Source organism: Durio zibethinus, chromosome 12 (genome assembly GCF_047325235.1).
Source record: "Durio zibethinus cultivar Kanyao isolate XHJ-2024 chromosome 12, ASM4732523v1, whole genome shotgun sequence".
Lineage (NCBI taxonomy): Eukaryota > Viridiplantae > Streptophyta > Magnoliopsida > Malvales > Malvaceae > Durio > Durio zibethinus.
Genome location: NC_143173.1, coordinates 21,051,760 through 21,074,140, shown reverse-complemented (window position 1 = coordinate 21,074,140; position 22,381 = coordinate 21,051,760). Strand labels below are relative to the sequence as shown.

The window sequence follows — 22,381 nt, the reverse complement described above, 5'->3', positions numbered from 1 at the left end:
TTTATTGTTTTCCCGTCTTCATCCATAATTATAAAAATATTGAAGGTCTGCTTGGATTTGATTTGTTAATGAGTTGTTGCATAGTAAAAGCCTTTCAATTATACTATATATATTTCAAGTAAGGGGATATTCTTCTATTTGAGAAATTTTAAAACATTGTAAAGTCTGAAATTAGAAAATGACATGAAAGAGGCTTATTTATTTTTTGTTAGATAAAAAAGAAAATTATCTTATCATCCCTTGTCTCTTTTCTTAAATTAGGCTTAAACATTTTGGTTAAATTGTTTAGAAATTCTTAGTTATGTTAATTTTCTATGAAATGGCTAAGTGATACGCCCTCTTATAATTTTTGAATCAATAAATTTTATTTTATTTCTTTACTATGAAACTTTGCTACATGTTATAGGGAAAATTGTTATGCACTTAACTAGATAATTCATTATATTATGCTGTCAAACCATAGGCTTACACCATATTATAGTGTTTAATTGTCGTAGAGGTGTTATTATCAATTTAAACATAACATTTTAGCATTAGATTCTATTAATTGAAATAAAGGAAGTAGCATATGCTTTGTTTTTAATTTTTAATTTTGTAGCTTTATTTTAAAAATCCTTTACATATGGCCACTATTAGCTATAACAAAAGATTAACCTTGCTCTTTTCAACTCTTAGGTAGCTTCTAAAAACTTTCACTTCTATTAATGTTACAAAGAAAGTACAACCTATATATTTGCATTGTAATTAATTCCATTGCATTATGATGAATTCTAGTAATCTAAAAAGTAAAACAAAATAAAATAAAATAAAAAGGTATTGTATGTGATTATTATTCTACAGTGTTATAGTTGGAATCGTTATTTTCTTTTTTCTAGTGTCAATGTGCTGATAAAATCAAAGGTGTTTAATATTCCTTTTAATTATTACATCATTCTTATGATATGAACAAGCTATAGTATTTTAAAGTATTACAACTTATCTATTAAACTTTGCCTATGTGTTATCACTTGTCAGTTCTAAGCTCAGATAAAGTAAGAAAGGCTACGATAGATTGAGGCTAATATAAAACATAATCAAACTATGATAAGAGATCAAAATAAGAATTTTTTTTAGGGTGTCATCTCTTAACAACATACTTCATTAGAGCTTGAGAACAGTGTTAAACAGATGGGGGTTGCTAGGTCATTGCCTGAAAGTGGTGCACCACATCGTTGTTCGAGTGTGGTGTTAAATAGGCAAAGGTCCTTGTGTTTTAATAGACGATCACAAGTAAAAAAATTAGTATATGAGGGTAAGTTACGCTTAACTACTTGGAATATAAGATCGTTAACTGGTAAGAGTGTAGAGATAATAGAGGTAATGACTATGAGAGGAATTTATATTATGTGTATTCAAAAAACAAAGTAGGTAGAGGAAAAGCTTAGAGAGATAAAAATATGGGGCTTTAAGCTTTGGTACACAAGTAAAGAAAATAGAAAAAATGGAATAAGGATAATTGTAAATAAAAATTTGGAAGATGATGTGGTTGAGGTTAAAAGAAAGGGAGATAAAATTTTACATGTTAAACTTATATTAGGAAAGGAAACTATAAATGTCATTAGTACTTTCCTTTGATTAGCTTAAGAATTACACAAAAATCAATTTTCAAATAGGTTTATTCTTTACATTTCTAGTTTGTTGTTTCTGCTTAATTGATTTTTCCTCATCTACATGTTTCTGCTTCTTTTGCATATCACATGCACATACATGTGATAATTGGTTGTGTAAACTTCAATTTAGGTTAGGAAGCTCTGTATGATAAGCTTTACATGTCATCTTTTGTCACTTTATGCATCATTGCACAATCCAGAAGTGAGTAAGCATATTTTCATGTTTCAATTCATGTCATATTTTTCTTTTTTCATGTATTTCATTTTTGGCTTTCAACCATGCATGTCTTTCTAGATAACTCTTATGTTTGCATATTAGGCTTAGTTTCATACAATTTAGTGATCATTTAGATTAGAAATAATGAACTATTTTGGGTTAAATTTTCTTTATTAATTTCTTAGTTGCATTTTACTTTTATCTTTGATTTTGCATTTGCATTTTATTTTCATAGTATTAATTCATTTTTTTATGATTTGTTTTCTAATTTGATTTTAGTTGTTAATTTTGTAGGAATTATTTTTTTATATAGATATTAATTATTCAAACCAACTTTAGATAAGGTGTGGGGATAAAGAAAACTTAGACAATGAATCTCTTTAACTATTTCTCATGAAATCGATATCTAGACGTTTATAATCTTTATTATTACTTAGATGGCCTATGCGCTTGCAAGATTGTCCAATCAACTATGTACTTAAGGAAACACTTGAAGGAATTTAAGGTAATCACCTTGGACCTTTACCATTTGCCTAAAAGGTACTTAGATAGGGTTACTATTGGTTAACTATCAGAAAGGATGCATCTAACCTAGTGAAAAAATGTGACAAATGCCAAAGATTTACCTATGTATAACATCTTTCATCAATCGAACTAGTCCTTATTATCAACTCTTAACCTTTCATACAATGAGGAATGAACGTCCTTGGACCTTTCACCCTAACCACTTGGCAAAAAAGGTTTTTAATAGTAGTAGTGGATTGCTTCACAAAATGATTTGAAGCTAAGGCCCTAGATACAACAAATGAAACTTAGATTGAAAAGTTTGTTTGGAAGAATATAGTCTATAGATTTGGTCTACCTTGGTCCATAATAATAGATAATGGTAAGTAATTCGACAATTTGAGATTTAAGAAATGGTATGCCAATCTTCACATTGATATAAGGTTTGCCTCAGTTGCTCACCCCCAATCTAATAAGCAGTCTAAGACGGCTAACAAAACTATATTTGGAAGCCTTTAAAAAGAAACTGGATGAAGCCAAAAGTAAATGGGTCGATAAGCTACCTGGTGTACTATGGGCCCTCAAAACCACTAGAAAAGCCCCTATTAAAGAAACACCATTCCATCTAGCATTTGGGATAGAGGTTGTGGTACCCATAGAAATTAGGCTCCCAAGCTTACTTGTCAAGTTTGGATCATAATAAAAGGAATGAGGAAGCCTTAAGGGTTCATTTAGATTTGATTGAGGAATAAAGAGATATACCATAATAATAGCCTATCAACAGAAGGTAGCTAACTTCTACTCCGATGTAAAAATATAAAGAAAGGTGAACTAGTATTTAGAAAGGTGTAAGCTTTAGGAATCGACAACCTAGGTGAAAAGTTGGTCCCGAGCTGATAGGGCCTCAATATTGTTAAAAAGGTCATCCATCATGCAACCTATAGATTGCAAGACATGAATGGCAATCACATTCCAAGGACATGAAATGCGAACAACCTTAAAGTTTACTACCAATAAAAGATGAAGAACCGAGCTCACATTTGTAATTTTAAAAATAAACTTGTTGAATAAAAGTCCCCGTTATTAACAAGTTGTTTGACATGATACTTTGCTAAATTTCCATCCAATATTTCTAAAATGAATCTCAATGAACATATTTTTAATCGAAGTTAGTACTTGAATAATTAAATTCATCTTATTATATTGGATCCTTAAGTTAATTTATTAAATTTATTGGGCTGATCTCATTCTTTTATCTTAGCTTAAACTTTGAATACTCATTTTGATCATTTAAAGTAAACAATAAAGCAAAAGGTAGAAACAAAGCTCTCATTTAAACAAAAAAATATATTTGTATTGATCATGATAGAGTTTAATCGGAGTAATTACAAAAGTTGATAGAAGTTTTGCTAAGTGAATTGATCCAAGGTCAATACAAAAACCTGACCTCTCACTTAAACAAAAAATATACAAAAGGAAACAAAAAAATAAGTTTTTCATTTTTTTCAGTCCCCTCCCTCTTCAGTAGCAACAATAGTCTATCTTCAGCCATAAACCTAAAGTCGACATTAAGTTCAGCGGCCATGACTGTGTCCTCATTTTCTTTTCTATCAAATGAAAGTGAAGATATTGTCTTGAGGTTGTCTAGTTTAATGTTAAAGAGGTTTAAGTTCAGACTTGCATACTTAAACTATACCTTATCCTTGCATAACTTAAAGGTGCCAAAGACATTCTCCCTAGAGAATTTAACCTAAAGATCAAAATATCTCTAGGAAGCCATGAACTCTTGGATGATTTTTTCCTTGCCTTATCCCTCGGCCTTCTTTTTAGCCTTCCATTCCACTTCAAGCTTATACTTTAGCTTGGCAATCTTTGTTTAAGCCTCATTAAGTTTGAGCTAAGTTTGTTCTTTTACAGACTCAGTTGAGGCCTTTTAGATCTGTATCTCTTCCAACTTGGTCGCCAAGTCAGCAATCTTTTTCATTTACTCATTTTTCTTTTTATGTAAGGCAAAGAGATTGGCCTTGAGCTTGGCGATCATGTTGTTATTCTTGTAATTTTCCTGAGCAAATTTCCTAAGGTCTTACTCAGTCTTTAGATAATAGGCTAAAGCTTGGTAGTTATGGTACATGCCTTTACTAGCTGATCGAGAAGGGATGGCTAGAAGCTTTTTCAAAACTATGAAAAAAAAACCAAGCTTAGACTTTAGAAAATAACAAAATTCATAAAATAACATAAAAATTGAGTTGAAAGATAACTCACTCCTTTAAAAGATTGTGACCATTACAAACTTCTTGGCCACGTTAGCATCTTCAAGAGGATTTTCACTAGAGACATAATTCAGGCCAATAGAGAAGCTTTTCGAGGTTGGCTTCAAAATCTGGACCTTGGGCACCACTATAGAAGGAAAGGCTTTAATATTTTGCTTTTTAAAGGGAGAGGCTTTCTGACTCATCGTTACTTTTTGCTTACCTTTGGCATTGATGGGAGCCTAAGCCGTGGACTTTAACAACTGAAAGATAAGAGGATCAATTATTTTAATCATTTTCTTAGAGGGAGCCCCAAGCTGGATAGGCTATTTTTGGCCTTTCTTCAACCTTGGTTGGTGGAGGAACTTATGGAACTCAAATTTTGTGGATAACTTAGCGTTGTTAGCCATTTTTACAAAAAAAGCTAAGTGTTAAAAAAAATTTACAAAACCAAATACCCTATAAGGTTTCTTTAAACCTACCCTTAATATTTGGTCTTATTCACTACTTTAAAGTAGGTTAGCTTATATGTATCTATGACCAATTTTTCCTTCTTGGTGAAATCCAAAATCTTGTCTTGAGTAGTAAGGTTGTTTATTATAAGAGGAAAAGGTTCATTTTAAAAAAATTTCAAGCTCATTTAATATTTTCCAACTTGAGCTCAATATTTTTATTTTTATATTCCTTCTTAATCAAAGAAAAAGCAGCTTCTAGTTTTTTATTGAGCTCAGATAGTCTGTAAAAATCTTTTTAGCTGGATAAGTTGTGATGCAAAACCAGTGCATATGATGTGAATATTTTTTAACTGAGAAGAACTTCATGAATAAAGAAGGGGAGGGAATAATACCTAGGCTTGTACAAAGAATTATAAAAGCTACTATGTATCGAAAAGAATTTGGGTTGAGTGAGTGATTGTTAAATTATAAGAAAAAAAATTCAATAATAAAAAGATGTAAAAGGAGCCTCAGACCAGCCACTATATAATCTTAGTACACTTAGAGTTGGTAACCATTTAGGGAAAAAATGACCCAGTCCATGGGGGTTAACATTAATATGCTATACCCCTTATTTGGAAGGTCAAAGTTGACTCTTAAAAATCATATGTGATAAGCAAAGCATATGTTGGGGCAGTCTCCAAGGTTAGCCCTACCTTTCAAGCTCTACATTATGTCTTTAGGGTTTAAGCCTAAGGGACAATGAATGAAAAATGAAACTTGGGCAAAGGCCTCTGAACCTGAGAAAGACTCTTCTTCATCCTCACATTCTTTTTTGGGTTGGTTGGCCTCCTTTTTCTGGTCTCTATTAGAACCTTTATCATTGTCAAACTCTTTATTATCAGAATACTCAAACTTTTGAGCAAGAGCATGATTTTAAGTAGGAGCAATAGTAGATACCACCATAACTTCAAAAGAAGAAAAAGTGCAAGAAGATTCTTCAAACAATGAAAAGAAACGAGTAATATCAACTGAGGTTAACTTAGTGGGATGAGGGGTGGAGGAAAAAGGAATAGAAAGTTTGATTATAGAATAAGGAACGACAGAATAGAAAAAAAGTCAACTACAAAAGCTAGACTAACCTTAAACTTTGGACTAAGGTATTTTCAAGGTCAAAATCAATAGCAGCCACGAGTTCATCTATGATAGACTCGTTCTTTCCTAGCGTGAGCATTATCTTTGACCTTTTTTTTACTCTTCTTCAGTCATAGGGTTCAATTAGAAAATAGACCTAGAGTGGTCATTTCCCGTAATAACAGAAAGAACCTTATCATTCTTATTCCTACTGCTGAGTTGGCTTATGCTTTGAACCATCTTGTAACTTACCGAGCCTTCAAAGCTTGCACTAGAAAACATTATAAGGTTGCTTTAAACATACCAAGTAAAAGGAAGGAAACAAGGTTGGTTGAAAAAAAATAAGATTTTTAAGGTCAATAAAAATAGGTTAATTTAAGAGCAAAAAAATAATAAGGTGAAAAATAAAGGCCCCAAAAGACTTTTTATATAGCTAACATTAAGATTAGATAAACACTTTAAATTGTGCCACATGTTTGAAATACTATCGAAGATGACCCTTTACCTTCTCAACTCTAGGTCCTACTACCCAAATACATCTCTCGTCATTAAATGGAACTTTCAAATGGTATAGGAGTAAGTCGGTCATTCCACATTTTCAAAATAGTCAGATTAGCTATAACACCCATATTGGACCAGCCAAAAGACTAATTGCCAACCCAACCCTATATTAGACCGAATATCAAACCACAACACTAAGAAAAAGCATAAGTCTCACATCAATATGCATCATATCAGATACATAAGTCACATAAATAGTTACTCATAAACTTGCTTAGCCTAATCTTAGGTTGTTTTGACATAAGATCACTCACTTCAGTAACCTAAAAACAAACTAGTTAAGCATATAATCTGAAACCCACGCTTAAGGTCAAGCTTGGCACCTTTAATCACACATCAAATCGGCACACCCCAAAACAACTGAAGTCATACTCAACAGCCTACAATGAATCATAAACTTACCCAACCTAACCCTCACATCAACCCCAAGAGCATTTGATTTCAATAATGTAAGGTCGGGTTTAAAGTACATATTTTCAAAACCCATGCTAAAAAAACTCAAGGTTAGATTAGCAAACACATATGTTAGAAAGGTTCAATGAAGCACCTATCAGTTTGATACTCAGATTGCTTGGAAAATGGAAAAAATGTTAGGGATTTTTTTTGTCTAAAGGATAAATTGGTTTTTTGTTCATTAAAGACTATCAGTAGACAGTCATGGGTATTTTTGACATGTGGGCTGATCTAATATGTAAAGTGCCATATAAGCTCAACTATGACACTATTCTACCCCATAGACCCATTACCTTCTGCCTATAAATAGAGCCATCCAAGTACTATTTATCCATATGATTTTTTCTTTTACTTTCTCATCTCTCTCTCTTTTTTACTTTTCTTATTCCAACCACTAACTTGAGCATCAAAGTACAAACGCAGGGAACGCCCCCTGCCTTTGATCTTAACCATTCTTTTTCTCTTTTATGATTTAAAGATCCTAACTTTCAGCTCAGAGCTCTACACAAACAAAAAACTAGCTGATTTGGCTTTTTTTAATGCTGATTTGGAATTTTCTTTATAACAAGGTCAAAAATAAAATAATTATCAAATTTAAAAACTGTGAATCCTTTTCCACTTTTTCCTACAAATTTATCAAATCCTAAAACCAAAAAACTAAAAAAACCCAAACGTAGAGTAGATCATTGTTAACCTTAATCATCCAAACAACATTTAGGTTTAGGGTTCATTGTTTAAGGTTTCCAAATCATACGTTTTTTAATATAAAAACGTCATAATTGATATAGAACAAAAATTTAAATCAAATTCTATGTTGTTTTTTAATATGAAAATGTCATAATTGATATAGAATGAAAATTTAAATAAAATACTACGGTGTTTCTTAATATCAAAATGTCGTAATTAGTTTATAACAAACATTGAAATTAAACTACTGTAATATTTCTCAATGTATAAATACTATAATTTATTTATAACAAAATTTTAAATTAAACTACTATGGCCTTTCTCAATAGAAGAAAATTTTAAATTAAGTACTAAATTGTTTCTAAATGTAGAAATGCCATAATTGATATAGAAAAATAATTTTAAATAAAATACTAGGGCATTTTTGTATATTTGAATGCCGTAATTGATTCAAAAATATTAAATCAAATACTACATCATTTTTGAATTGAGTCAATCCTTAAACTTCATAGAAACACCATACTGCCAAAGTTAATTTATCGATCTTCAAAACTCTAAAACTCTAAAACTCCAAAACCCTAAAAACTCAACCGATTGTAGACATCATTGCCATTGTGGTTGCCACCATTACAATAGCTATCGTTGTGTCATCGTTTTCCCATCTTCATATTACCACCGCCATGCATAAAAAAGAAATTTGGAAGGTTAGTTATCATTGTTTTGTTGTTCTTCATATTTAGGAATTTTATAGTTCTGTTGTTCTTCATTTAGGAATTTAGGCATTTTTTTGTTATAGGGTTCCTTATAATTGAAATGATTCTTGATTGATTTTAATTTATATAGTGACAGAATATAATTTTATTGCTTTTATAATATAAGTTTTGATTATTGTATTATATGATTTTACTATTGTGGGGCTTTTGTTGATAGTGATCATAATCTTATGTATATAAATGAGATAATAGAGAACTTAATAGTTGATCCTAATAGGAAAATCTTACTTTGAGTTATTAGACATTGGTAATGAGGCTGAGAATATGAATATTAGTTAGATATTGTATTTGATACCTGAAAAAACACTAACTGATGGTAGTAAATGATAATAAAAGTACTCTTTATATGATTAGGTATATGATAGATCTTGGTGTAGTTAATGTGTATACAGTACATGGTGTAGATGAAGCTATTTTAGCTCCTAAGATGTTAATAAGACTCGAAGTGGAAGATGTATATGAGGTAGTTATGAATAAAGGGATAGAAAATGAAAATGTAATTGAAGAAGCAAGGGTAGGAAATGAAAATATAGTTGAAGCAGCATGGAAAGAAAATAAAGATGTGGTTGGGGTAGTAAGGTTAGAAAATACAGATGTGGCTAGGGTAGAAGTTAAAGATGCAAGTGATAGAAATAGTAGTGAAGGAGAAAATCATACTTACTATATACAAATTCAGTATTTGAGTGGTAATGATGATGAATAAATAATTGTTGCTTGATCTAAATTGAAAGCTATGTTAGGAAAAGGTAAAGGTAGAAAAAATAAAATGGATAAGGGAGAACCGGATTCAACCTCACAAGTTTCCATTTCCTCCCTAAATATTATATTTTTAATTTGGGACGAATCTTTATGCAAAATGTAATTAATATGCTTACAAATGAATATGACAATTATCAACCTAAATGCTAATAATGGATAACAATTAAATAAGGTTAAGTGTGATCAAGTATTGAAATAGTACAAAATAAGCAAAAGATATAAAATTTGAACATCAAATTCTATTCAAACGTCAAAAAACCTATCAAGGGTATTTCTAACCTTAAAGCTCATCCAACTATCATAATCCTATAACCCAACATAAAGATTAATTAATCACACTAAAAAGGATTGAAAAATGGTAATAAAATCATATGAAAAAAGAAAAAATTGAAACAAACTGCAATAAAATTGGCTACTGCTTGACTTTATTTAGAGAAAAAGGCAACGTAAAAATGCTAGCCTAAAAGTCGTAAACAATTTTGCTCACTCATCTCCATGTATACAATCAAAGCTTCATGTAAAAATTGATTTCAAATAACAGCAAGACAACCCAAAAATGTTGGAAAATATAAACTGCTAGTGGCTTTTTAGTCATGCACGCACAAAGAAAAAGGCTTTGAAACTTTGAAGTTCCAAAGAAAAAGGCTTTTGAAATAAAAAAAAAAAAAAACCTCTAAAAAAATCCCTCCATCTTGTTAACTTTGTTAAACATTTTTTTACATTTTTTATTCCTAGAAAAGTGTTCCTTTTTTAATGCAAGAAGAATTGGAGTATGTAAATTAAATGCACAAATCAGTAGCTAAAAAATGGTGATATAGTTGTTTTTACTTATTTTCTTAAACCCAAGCTTTTTTTTTTGTTATGTCCTATCCTTTTTTTTTTTTAACTTTTCTTCCCTTTCTTTGAATAGCAGACAGCTTCCTTGTCCAGACCAGACCTCTTTTTTAATCATCTAAACCAGTAAATACTAATGAAAAATGGAACTTGAAGCTTCCATGAACAACCAAAAAGAAACTAAATGAAACTAGCACATTTACAAGATTAGAAAATAATCCTACTTCATGTTTTCAATAGTTTTCATTTTTAGCATGAAATCACTCAAAATAAAGAAGAAAACAAAGGTTTTAGAACACTATGCATGAAGATCATCAAGGAAAAGCATGAACAAAAACATAAAAGAGCTACCTTTTCTGAAACTACCTTCTTTTTTCTTTTTTTTATGGTTTTTTTTTTTGCCTTTCCCCTATATTTTCTTGCTGACCAACATTACCTCTCTTCTGGTTTAAAGTAAAAAAAAAAAAAAAAAAAGCCTTTAATAGCCTTTAGATTAGAGGCTATCTAATGGCACAAAATCATTTGTCTCTTTCAATTAAGCTTGGTAGGCAAGCTCATAAATGTTGACCATTGGATTAGTGTCCTTTAAAATTTAATGGTACTCATTATTCATAGTATATTCTATTAGCTGTATGTGTGGCAATCCCTCATAGTATGTGAAATGACAATTTTGCCTCTATTAGTATTTTTAAGCCTTTTTGCATGATTTTCTTGGAAACCTATGATCCTATCATTATTTTTGTGATTTAATGCACCAAAAATTATAAAATAATATGAAAACATGATTTGAAAGCTTTTCTGAAAAATTGACCTCGAAAAGGTCAAATTAAGAAAATACCCCTAAAAGGATATTTTGGTAATTTACACCTTTCGAGATGCAATCAAGATTTTCAATAAACAAAAAATCATAAAATAATATAAAAACATGAATGAAACTTTTCATGAAAATCTAATCTCGAGAAAGTCAAATTACAAAAATACCCTTAAAAGATATTTTGGTAATTTTACACATTTTGATGTGTGATTAAAGTTTTTAATGCATAAATCATGAAATGATATCAAAATATAATCTAGTGTCTTTCACTAAAATTCAACTTTGAAAAAGTCAAAATTATGAACATACCCATAAAAAATATTTTGATAATTTTACTTTTTTTAAGGTACAGTTAAGGTTTTTAGTGCATCAAAATTACAAGAATATTAATCTTAAGCCTTGATGATCCCATTAGGTTGTTAATTTTGAGAGTGGGCCAAGTTTGACCAATTTTTATTTTTTTCATTTGAGATTAACTTTGTTTTGATCATATTTGACCATAAGGCATTCGAGTCAATTTGGTTCGTAACCTAATTTTGCATTTTTGTTAAAAATAAAGAAGGATTGGATTCAAACTGGGTTGTGCTTTAAGAACATCACAACAAGCCAAAAATTGCTCGAACAAAATTAGGTATCTACAGTAGTGTGTTTAAAGGTCCTTAAATATTTATTTTCATCTAATAAAGTGTTTATTACAAACTTTTATTTTTTTATTATAATTAATTAAGTCCTCAAACATTTATTTTCATCTAATTAAGCATTTAAACATTTATTTTCATGCAATTAAATCTTTAAATATCTATATTCACTCAATTGAAGCTCTCGAGTTGACGAAAATTGATGTAAGTAGTTAATTAGGTTTCATCTAATAAATATTTAATTGATGAAAATAAATGTTTGAAGGTGTAATTGATTATAATAAAACAATAAAAACTTGAATATATATTTAGTTTTAATTCAGTGACTTTTTATGGTTATGCCTTTTTTTTTTCTTTCTTCACATACCAAAAAAGTATTAAATAGATCATTCACGTTCTATTGTTATTAATACTTGTTTAATTATTTCGTATAAAAAATTATCAAATCATATGACTCTGATTTATGGGTATTTTTACCACTTATTTAGCACTTGGAAATGCAAAAGTCAAGTCATATTTAGAATAAAAAATTTAATAAGTATAAATAATCAATTTCAAAAAAAGTTTTTCATAAATAAAATATATAATTTTACTTTTATATAAAATGATTATTTAATTACGTTATGGTTAGACAATGAAAGTCAATTCCTGCCACACTAGGTGTTGGATCCCTTATTACATTATGATTGGTGCCTGTCAGTGGCACTGCACGTGCAAATTTGCAATTAGAGATGGAAAGGGAGATGAGTGATGGTTTTCGAATCACTTTTGGTTAATAAAGATTATTTCAAGTCTGCTACTTATAAATGTAGATTTATTTATTAGTGATTAAATATTAATACTAAATGGAGAACCATCAATAGTGGTTGGCACAACTGGTAAAAGTTTAGAGTTTAGATGTAAAATACCCAAATTCAAACCCCCACGATTTTCTATTAGTAGGCGATCTGTAAGTCTGAAAAGTCCTAAAGAATTGTAAATCTTTTTATGGGTTATGGATATGAAATAACCTCTCATACTCCTAAACTTTTTTCAACCAAAAAAAAAAAAAAAAACTAAACGGAGAATCGTTAATTTCAAGAAATTATGATTAAATGGAAAGTTATGATGACACTTTCCTCAAGATTTATTTGTCCTATCATTTTATTGAGATGCAATAAAAATTGTTCAAATGGTTTATGAAATACAATGAAATCTTATTTGAATTCAAATAAACACCTTTGAAGAGGCATTAAAATATCTAGTTTTAAATTAGGTTTTTTTAGCAAAACAAAGTTTAAAAAACTTATCTTCTTTTAAGAATGAAAGGGAGAAATTTTTTTGCAAAGTTATTATACATATTTTTTAGTACAAATATTTCACATACATGATTGTTTTCTAATCCTCTCTATTTGTATAGATCAAAGAAAAGGGTTGTGATATTTTTAAAAAAAGTTGTGACTTTCTACTTTTGTCACTTCATTTAATAGATAGTTTTAAACCAAAACACACTTTTATGAATAACTATAAATATAATTATTTACCTTTTTGATAGTGAAAGATTAAATATGTTGTAGACACCTAATTTTGTCCAATCACGTTCTAGCCAGTTGTGATGCTTTTAAAGTCAGGCCTAGTTAATATTCAATTTTTTTTAAGATTTACAAATTTTTAAAATTGAATTTTGAGTTAAAGTAACTAAAATGCTTTATGGTCGAATATGGTTAAACTTGATCAAAATTAGTCAAACTCAAGTCAACCCTTGGATTTCATATTTGAATAAGATTGCTAAGACTTGAGATTAATAAATTTATGATTTGGATTCTTAAAAATCTTGATTGCATCTTATAAGGATGAAATTACCCAAATGCCCTTTAAAAATATTTTTGTAATTTGACCTTTTCTAAGGTTGGTTTTTTTGTGAAAAACTTTAGATCATGTTTTAATATTATTTCATGAATTTTGATGTATTGAAAACTTGATTAAACATTAGAAAAGGAAAATTATCAAAATGCCTTTAGAGATATTTTCATAATTTAACATTTTTTATGTTAGTTTTTTATAAAAAAAAAAAAAAAAAACTCCATATTGTGTTTTAATATTATTCCATGAATTTTGATGCATTAAGAATTTTGATTGCACTTCAAAAAATGAAATTATGAAAATGCCCTTATGAGTATTTTCATAATTTGATCTTTTGAGGTCGATTTTTCACCAAAAAGATTCAAATAATAGTTAGATATTATTTTATGATTTTTAGTCTATCAAAATCATGAAAATAAATATTAGAATATAAAATTTTAAGAAAATCATGAAAAAGTTTAAAAACACTAATAAGGGTAAAATAATCTTTTCTCATTAAGATAGCTGTACTATAGGGCAAGATGGATGTTGTATTTTTTGAAAGCCATTGATCATAAAAGGTTTAAATCCTAGGGTTAAAATTGCTTTCCTTGGTCACCAAGTTTAGGGGGAAAATACAAAATAACTACAATCTTTAAACAAAATTGATCCAAAGGCTAGGAAAATAATTCTTGGTCTTTAAATATATTATTTAGGGTTAAAATTAAAAAGGAAGGCTGAAAGAAGAAGAGTGGTGGCGCACAAAAAAAAAGAAAAAACCAAAAAATATAAGAAAATAAAAAAAATTTTGAAAATGAAGGAAATGTTTTTTCTATGAAGCTTAATATAAAGGTTGTTCATATGGGTTTAGAACTCCCTTTTTATTCTTGTTATCCTGATTTAAATGGAAGAAAATGGGTAGTAAAAGAGTGACAACATATTCTTAGGAAAGGGAAAAAAAATCTTTTGCTGAAAAAAGCTAAGGTAGCTTTTTTTTTTTTAATTTTATTCTTTCTTCATTTTTTTTTCATCATACAATTTTATTTTTCATACATGTAGTTCTTGCTTTTCTTGGTCTTTATATTTTGATGTAGTTATGGTGATTGGTTTTCATGTTTGTGATGCTTGAGATTTTGTGTTTAAATGTTTTTCCATCTTATAATCCTTTTTTATGTTTTTTGGTGGATGAAATGGTTTCCATTTAAGAAGTTTTTTATGTGTTTGATAAATGTTTTTGTTAATAAAAATAGTTTTCTAAATATGCTTTCTAAGTGTTTGATAAAAAGTTTCAAAATAAAAAATAGTATTGTAAGAATTTTTTAAGTATTTGATAAAATAAGAATACAATCATTTACTATGTTTTTCCCTTAGTATTGTCATGATAGTTTAATTTCATTAATCATTTGTAATACGTTAATTTCATGTTTAGTATTTAATTGTCTTCAGTATTGTCGCATTCACTTACACATTAAAACTTTAAATAAATTTAAAATCATAGTTTTTTGTCTTATTTCAAATGTTTGCTTAGAAGTTAGGGATTTTTTAAGAGGTTTATACAAAACATGGTAAACTCTAAACCACAAAAGTCAGGTAAAACACCAAACTCAAACCCTAATATCAAAGTCAAACCTAAAACACTTAAGTCAAACCCTTAACCCAAAATTAAACTCCGAATCTCAAAGTCAAACCATAACCTTAAAAGTCTAAACCTAACCTTTAAACCCCAAAATCAAACTCTATAACCCTAAAGTCAAACCTAAAACCCTCAAATCAACCCTTAAACCCTAAAGTCCAAACTTAACCCTAAACTTCAAAATATACCTTAAAACCTAAAGTCAAACTTTAAACCCTAAAGTTAAACTTTAAAATGATAAAGTCAAAACTTAAACTTTAACCTTACTAAACCTAATCCTAAACCTAATCCTAAACCCTAAACCTAAACCTAACTCCAAACCCTAGTCAAGCCCTAAACCTACTCAAACCCTAAACTTAACCCTAAATTTGATCTAAGTATTAAGTTTAACCCTAAACTTTAAAGTGTCCAGATCCTGAAACTAATCAAATTCTAAAACCTTAAACACTTTTTAACACCTAAAGCCATCTCAAACTCAAAGGATTTGTATGAAAATCTCATATGAAATAATTTATTCATGGATACCGTCTAGAGGATGGATATTTAAGAAATTTTATTTTATTTTTGGTTTAAGGATTAAAGAGAATTTAGATTCAACATTGAAGAGAACAGTTTTCATCAATTCCTACAAAGAGAATAATTTAATATGATATCAATGAAGCAAAATTGGTAAGTAAATATATTTTTGGTTGAGATATTTACTGGCAGTCATAACTACATATAACCATGGGGTTACATATTGTGTCAACACTGTAGCTCATGAGATTTAAATTATTGATAATCAAACCACATCATTTGGATGTGACCATGCAAGATTTCCCAACTTGTATTTGATTCTCCTTTTAACTTTCAATTCATTGGCATATTAAGGGTTTAAGGTTTAGGACATGTACTATCTTTGACTTTTTCTTTTGCCATTTTCTTGTCACAGATTAAAGTTTTCCCAGCTTTATTATGCACTTGGAATCATAAAGCAACTAATAATTTAGTGTACTATAAAAAAAATTGTGTCCAATTTGAGTGGCAATCAAATGAAGAGTAAGCTTATCTATTCACATTTTTCTTTTATTATCACTATCTTGGAATTTATTAATAATAGTATATCAAGGTAATGGCAACCTTATCGCTCAACTCAACAATACAGTGCAAATGAATGTAGAGTATTCTTAATTAAACACTTACAAGCATTCAATGGCCAAATTAACCCCCCACTCATTCGTGTGAGTTTACTTTATTAAGACATAATTTATGATGATTAAAATATACTAGTGCTACTTTAAAACCTTGGCTTGACGGATATAATTTATAAGAAAATACTTAAATTTATTTGAATGAGTTATATAATAAATACTTGAGGAAATGTTGTATTGCTTTGTTGGTGTGCTTTTTTTTTAAGGGCATTAATCCCCACTCAAAAATGACACTAAATCCAAAAAAAATAAAAATAAAGTTGGTTTCCAAAATTTTATTCTTGTTGATTCACTGAAATTTTGGTTTTTGATTCAATCTAACAAAACTCCATTTTCCAAAAGAATTGCAATCCGAATTAATTTCAGATTTTTCCAAAAATATTTTCCTTTTTTTATTTTCCATTTTTTACTTTTCATTTTATGTTCTTTTTTGAATTTCACATTTTTATGAAAATATAAAGATAGAATATTTAAACTAAATAATAAAAAAAGAAACTAAGGAAATAAAATTCAATAATATAAAAAATGAAAAAGAAAAGAAAGAGCATCAGACTTTTAGATTTATTATTTTCATGAGACTTAAGGATTTTCTTCTAGAAATTAGTGATCACCTATGACTCTGATCTTTTGATTTATATTTTTTTAGAAAAAGATGTTGAAGATGGTACTATATATATATATATTTTAATCTCGAACTGTTGATGCAATTAAACTATTAGTTATAATTTTGAAGGGTTGATGCAATTAAACTAATATGATGCTGGAGCCAACATATAACATGATGAGTTAATAAAGGCTTTTTATTTTTTAATATTATGATGAAATATTACAAATAGCCATATATAGACATAGCAATGGCATAAGTTTAAAGGCCTAAATTTGAGGATACTCTGAAATATTACATATAAAAACCACACAATAATTAAACACATACATAACTAAAATACTCTACTGGCTATCAAATTTATTCTACTAGTAGTAGTGGTGAACGCATGATGCACCGACCACATTTTTATTCATTTTGATAGCCTTATGACCACGGTTTGATCAGCAAGCAAAGCCAGCCTACGCTTTTGACGTTGACGTTGGCTTATCATCGACAAGCAAAAGCAGCTTAAATGTTGCCTTCATTGTTGGCGTAGCGCTGGTTGGATCAATTACAATTTCTGACAAGAACTGATGTTTCTCAGCTACAGAGTGTTGCCCAGATTTCTCAAGACTGAGTTTGATTTTATCCCAATCAGCAACTTCGTCTTCAATGATCTCAGTATAAACCTGCAGTTGATACATTAATTGATTATTTCAAGGTTTTAAATGGTGTATCGGATAAAAATGGAAAAACAACTTCAATTCAACAGAATTCAATCTGGTCTAATTCGATAGAGGTAGATTTTTTAAACCGGGTCAGTTTGGAGGTTTTAGCATATTTTGCCTCAATCCGTCCTAGAAAATATATAAAATATATTTTATTATTTATTTAATTTTATATTATATATATTAATAAAATTATTATTTAATAATTTATTTTAAAATATTAATTTAATAAAAATACTATATTTATATATAACTAAGATATAATTTCTTTTAAAATAATAATTTATGAATATAACACTACAACAATTAAGATTTTTAGTAACGATTTTATTGTGATTGTGAGTTATTTTGTCACAATTATTAAATTTTTTGTGACGAAATTTTTCTATGATACTATTGTAACAAATAATTATAACATATTGTTATTTGGTCACTAATACAATAATAATTGTGACAGTTTAAACATTTTTACAATTAAATCGTCACAATAAGGATGTTATTGTGACACAAAATTTTTTGTCACTATAGAATCGTCATTAATAAAGTGAATAAATTAGTGGCAAGTATTTTTTGCGAGAAGTAATGTACTAGTGATGACATATAAAGTTGTTACTATTATTAGATATTATTGTGATGAAAAAATAATTTGTCACATAATACTTTATTTTTAATTTTGAAAATTTTTGTCACTATTAAACATAACATATTATTAACAATTATATGTCATCACAATTACAAATTTATCAGTGACAATTAAAATCGTCACTATTGAAAATATTATAATAACTAGAAATTTATTTGTCGCAATTTATATTGAGAAATTTAAGATATTAATTTTTTATTGCAATAACAATTTACGTATTATTAATTTTTTATTAAAATAACAATTGTAAAAGGTTTTTAAAAATAAATATATTAAAACTATTAATATTGAAAATTCATAACTAATGTTAGCATATTAATATATATTTACAAAACATAACATAAATTTAACACAATACTAAAAGAAAATATAAAAAATAAAGATTTATAATCAATAAAAATATTTAAATAGATGTTATGACAAGCAGATGTATAATTTATATTTTGAGAATGATTTATATTTTCATATAATATTGACATTATTCATTTTGTGACTTATAACTTTAGATTTGAAAGAGCAAGAAAAAAATACAGTTGTTTTCAAAAATATTATCAATTAAATTAAGTACGTATCTTCAAATTAATATAATAATTGATGGATTAATCAAATTAGTTTGATTTAATTGATTTATTTAGTTGCTAGATTATTGTGGTCAAATTTAAGTCAAGGATCTCCAAATCATCCCATGTGATCATTATAAAAAATTTGTTTATGGTATACTAATTTTTTTTCATATTGCAATTATATTATTATATCTTAATAGGAGTTTAAAAAATAATAATTTAATTTATTAATGATATATTCATAATTAAAAATAAAAAAAATAATTCATAAATATTTAAATAATAATAAAAAATGAATATTATCATATCAATGTATAAAATTGAAAAAAAAAAATTCAAAGTTAAATGACAGTCATAGAAATTTCTAATGTTATCAAATATTATTATTTAATATGTAATGCATTTAATTTTAAGAATAAAGGATAAAATATAAAAATAATATTTAATTAATAACTATATTAATATTTATTGTATTTAATATTATATTTAATTTTTTATGTAATAAAGATTTAAAAGACAGTTTGAAATTACACGTAATCGAATTATATATTATATTTAATGTATAAGTCAGTTAGTTTTATAATAAACTATGGAAATAAACGATTGTATTGTTTGTAATAAACTAATTGTTAGTGATAAACTATTGAATTGTTTTTAAGTTTTTATGTAATAAATTATTATATTGTAATAAAATAATTGGATATCATATTCACCATTTAATGATGACAAAAAAAAAATATATTGCCGACAATTCTCGCCTATTTTATTGTAAGTTTTCAGTGAATGGTCACTAAAATGCCACCTAAATATTCCCTCCAATTAATTTTTTAGATTAGTCAAAAGTTACGGTACAAAAATCATAGAAGTGTCAAACCTAGCCCTAAACATTTAATTTGCTGCTAAAAATTAGGGGAGGAACAAATTTTAATTAGATTTAGCGACGATTTTTTTCCATTAACGCAATAAATAAAAGGTAATATAAACTGAAATAGATTTGGCCGTCAACTCTGTCAAGTCCATTTTCGAAGTTTTTCAAGTTTGTTTTCAAATTTTTTTTATATATTTATATGTTTTTTATTTTGAGGTAATTTTTTTATTTTAAATTTTGTCTTTAATATGATTAAAATATTTATTTATTTTTTTATTTTGATTTAGATAATTGATTTTTTTATTCAAAATTTTATTATATAATTGATTTTTCTAACTTAAAGAATTATGATTATGATTATGTATTTTAATTAAAATATTAATTAGTTTTTAAGAATAAAATGATTAATATTTTACGACGCAAATTTTTGACAAATTCAAGTGATACACAACATAATATTTTTCATACTACAGATGGGTTTCAAGTTGCTTATATGTCTAATCAATTACCTAATGCTTGAAATAATAGTTGATTAGGCATATAAGTTTTTCTATGTAGCTTAATGGAAGGGCTGTTCATCAACTACAAATGTAATTTTTTGTGACAATTTATATTTTATAGTCACTGATGATTTTTTTTAATATATAAATTGATAAATTTTGTTGCGATAATATCTAATTTATTAATGACAATAGTTATTGCAAGAAATAATTTTAATATTTGTAATATAATTCATTTGACACAATTTCAACAAACACTAGTACAAAAAAATTTATCACTAATAAAAATAGCATGAGTGACTGTAGTTTTATAACTACTGTTTACTTTTAAAGTCAATATTATCCTTACAAGAACACATGTTATTGTGATAACTTTTTTCGTCAATATTTCAATTTTTTTAGTATTGAAAAAATTATCATAATAAAATGAGTTATTGTGACAACTTATTTTAATTACATATTCTAATACTTTTAATATCAAAATTTGTGTCTTAAAAAAGAAATGCTATAGTGACGACCTAATAAATATCGTTACTAATATAATAGTGACAGAATTATTTATGACAACAAGTGACGACTCTAAATTTGGTCACTATAAATTTTAGTGACTAAATTTTATATTTTTAATGACAATTTTTTTCTTCACTAAAAGTACTATTTCTTTTAGTGTAAAACTAAATTAAAATTATTAAACTAATTTCAAATAAGATATGGATCGAAGCAAATTATAGATATATATGTTGGATATAAAAAATACTATCAAGATATATCAGAATCAAGTGTAATTTATCAGTCTCAACCCGACTGTTCCCGTCTCTAAAAGAAAAAAATGGTTTAATTTGTTGTATGTCACGATTACAGTACCTTGTTGAGTTCATTTTTTGAATTGCTCCAGGCAATTATCCACTTATACTTATTTCCTTCTCCGAATACGTACTCAAGACCGACAACTGAACCAACAACTGGACATCCAAAATCTGCTTCGTGCTTAAACTCACGCATCTCTCCTTTTGGAATTTCTGTTGGGAAATGTTTAGACTTAGACCCTTCCCAAATGATACGGTCATCCAGGTGCAGATCTTCTTCAGAAAAGTTCTCAAGGATGCACTCTGTGTATTCTGGAATATCCGTTGAAAACTTTATGCTTATTGGATAGGCAGCCACGACAGTTTTGTCTCTTTTGGTTGCCGAATTTCTTTGAAGTTGGGATGGTGTGGACACTAGGGCACCAGCTTCAAATTGCACTGCTGGAGTGGGAGCCATGATAGCAGTTTGGTGTGTTTTGGTTACCAAATTTCTACGAAGATGGCATCGTGGTAGTGGAACACCAGCGCCACATTGTATTGCTAGTAGTGTTGAATTGGCAGCCATGGTAGTTTTGTGTCTTTTGGTTTGGTTGTGTTGTGCTTCGAATGTTGCAATAAACACCTCTATATATACTTATTTACAGCATGCACTGGCCATAAGATGACAACAAGTAGGTAGGTACAACACTTTTCCTTATTTTTTGTGTTAAGGAAACTGCATGGCCAATTCATGCATGTGCAGAATTATGTGCGTGGAATTAGTTATGTACGTCTATATATATTTTTTTTGGTAAGAAAATATCCAAAGGTAACTAGATAATTTAGTCTTCTAGGTTAGGATAAGATATACCATACTTATCAGCATAAGACAAGTAACTACAGGTCTTGCATTTGAGATAAATAACTGCAGGTCTTGCATTCGAAATAACTTCAATAAATGATCATCGACAAGACTCGAACTTAATATTTCTTTATCGAAAAAGACGAACTTTAATCAATTAAGCTAACAACTTAAATAATCATGGAACTTTCATGAAGATCGAATAATATTTTTTTCATTTTATTATTAAAATAATTTTTACTTATTAATATGAAATTATTTTATCTATCATGAGTAGAGCTTTTAAATTTCATTGAATGACACATGTCCTTTGTTAGAAAAATTAAAATACTAATTAAATAAAGTAAATTTGAAGTTTTTAATACCATTGATAAAATTTAAAAATTACACCGATATGAAATATGTATAAAACAAACTCTATTAATATACAGGTTTTTTTTTTTGGGGTTAAAGAAAAGCGGCTGCTTTAATTTGTAAAAATTATAAACTCTAAAAA

General features: G+C 27.9%; 1 protein-coding gene across 1 annotated transcript; it reads right to left on the bottom strand.

Annotated features, from left to right (window-relative positions):
• Positions 1-17,141: 17,141 nt before the first annotated feature.
• LOC111297757 (uncharacterized) lies at positions 17,142-21,655 on the bottom strand. The gene is made up of 2 exons (XM_022892392.2): positions 21,103-21,655; positions 17,142-17,625 (listed from the first exon to the last, which is right to left on the bottom strand). Exons 1-2 carry the CDS (start codon positions 21,607-21,609, stop codon positions 17,416-17,418), a joined length of 717 nt encoding a protein of 238 aa, XP_022748127.2. The 5' UTR covers positions 21,610-21,655; the 3' UTR covers positions 17,142-17,415.
• Positions 21,656-22,381: the final 726 nt, after the last annotated feature.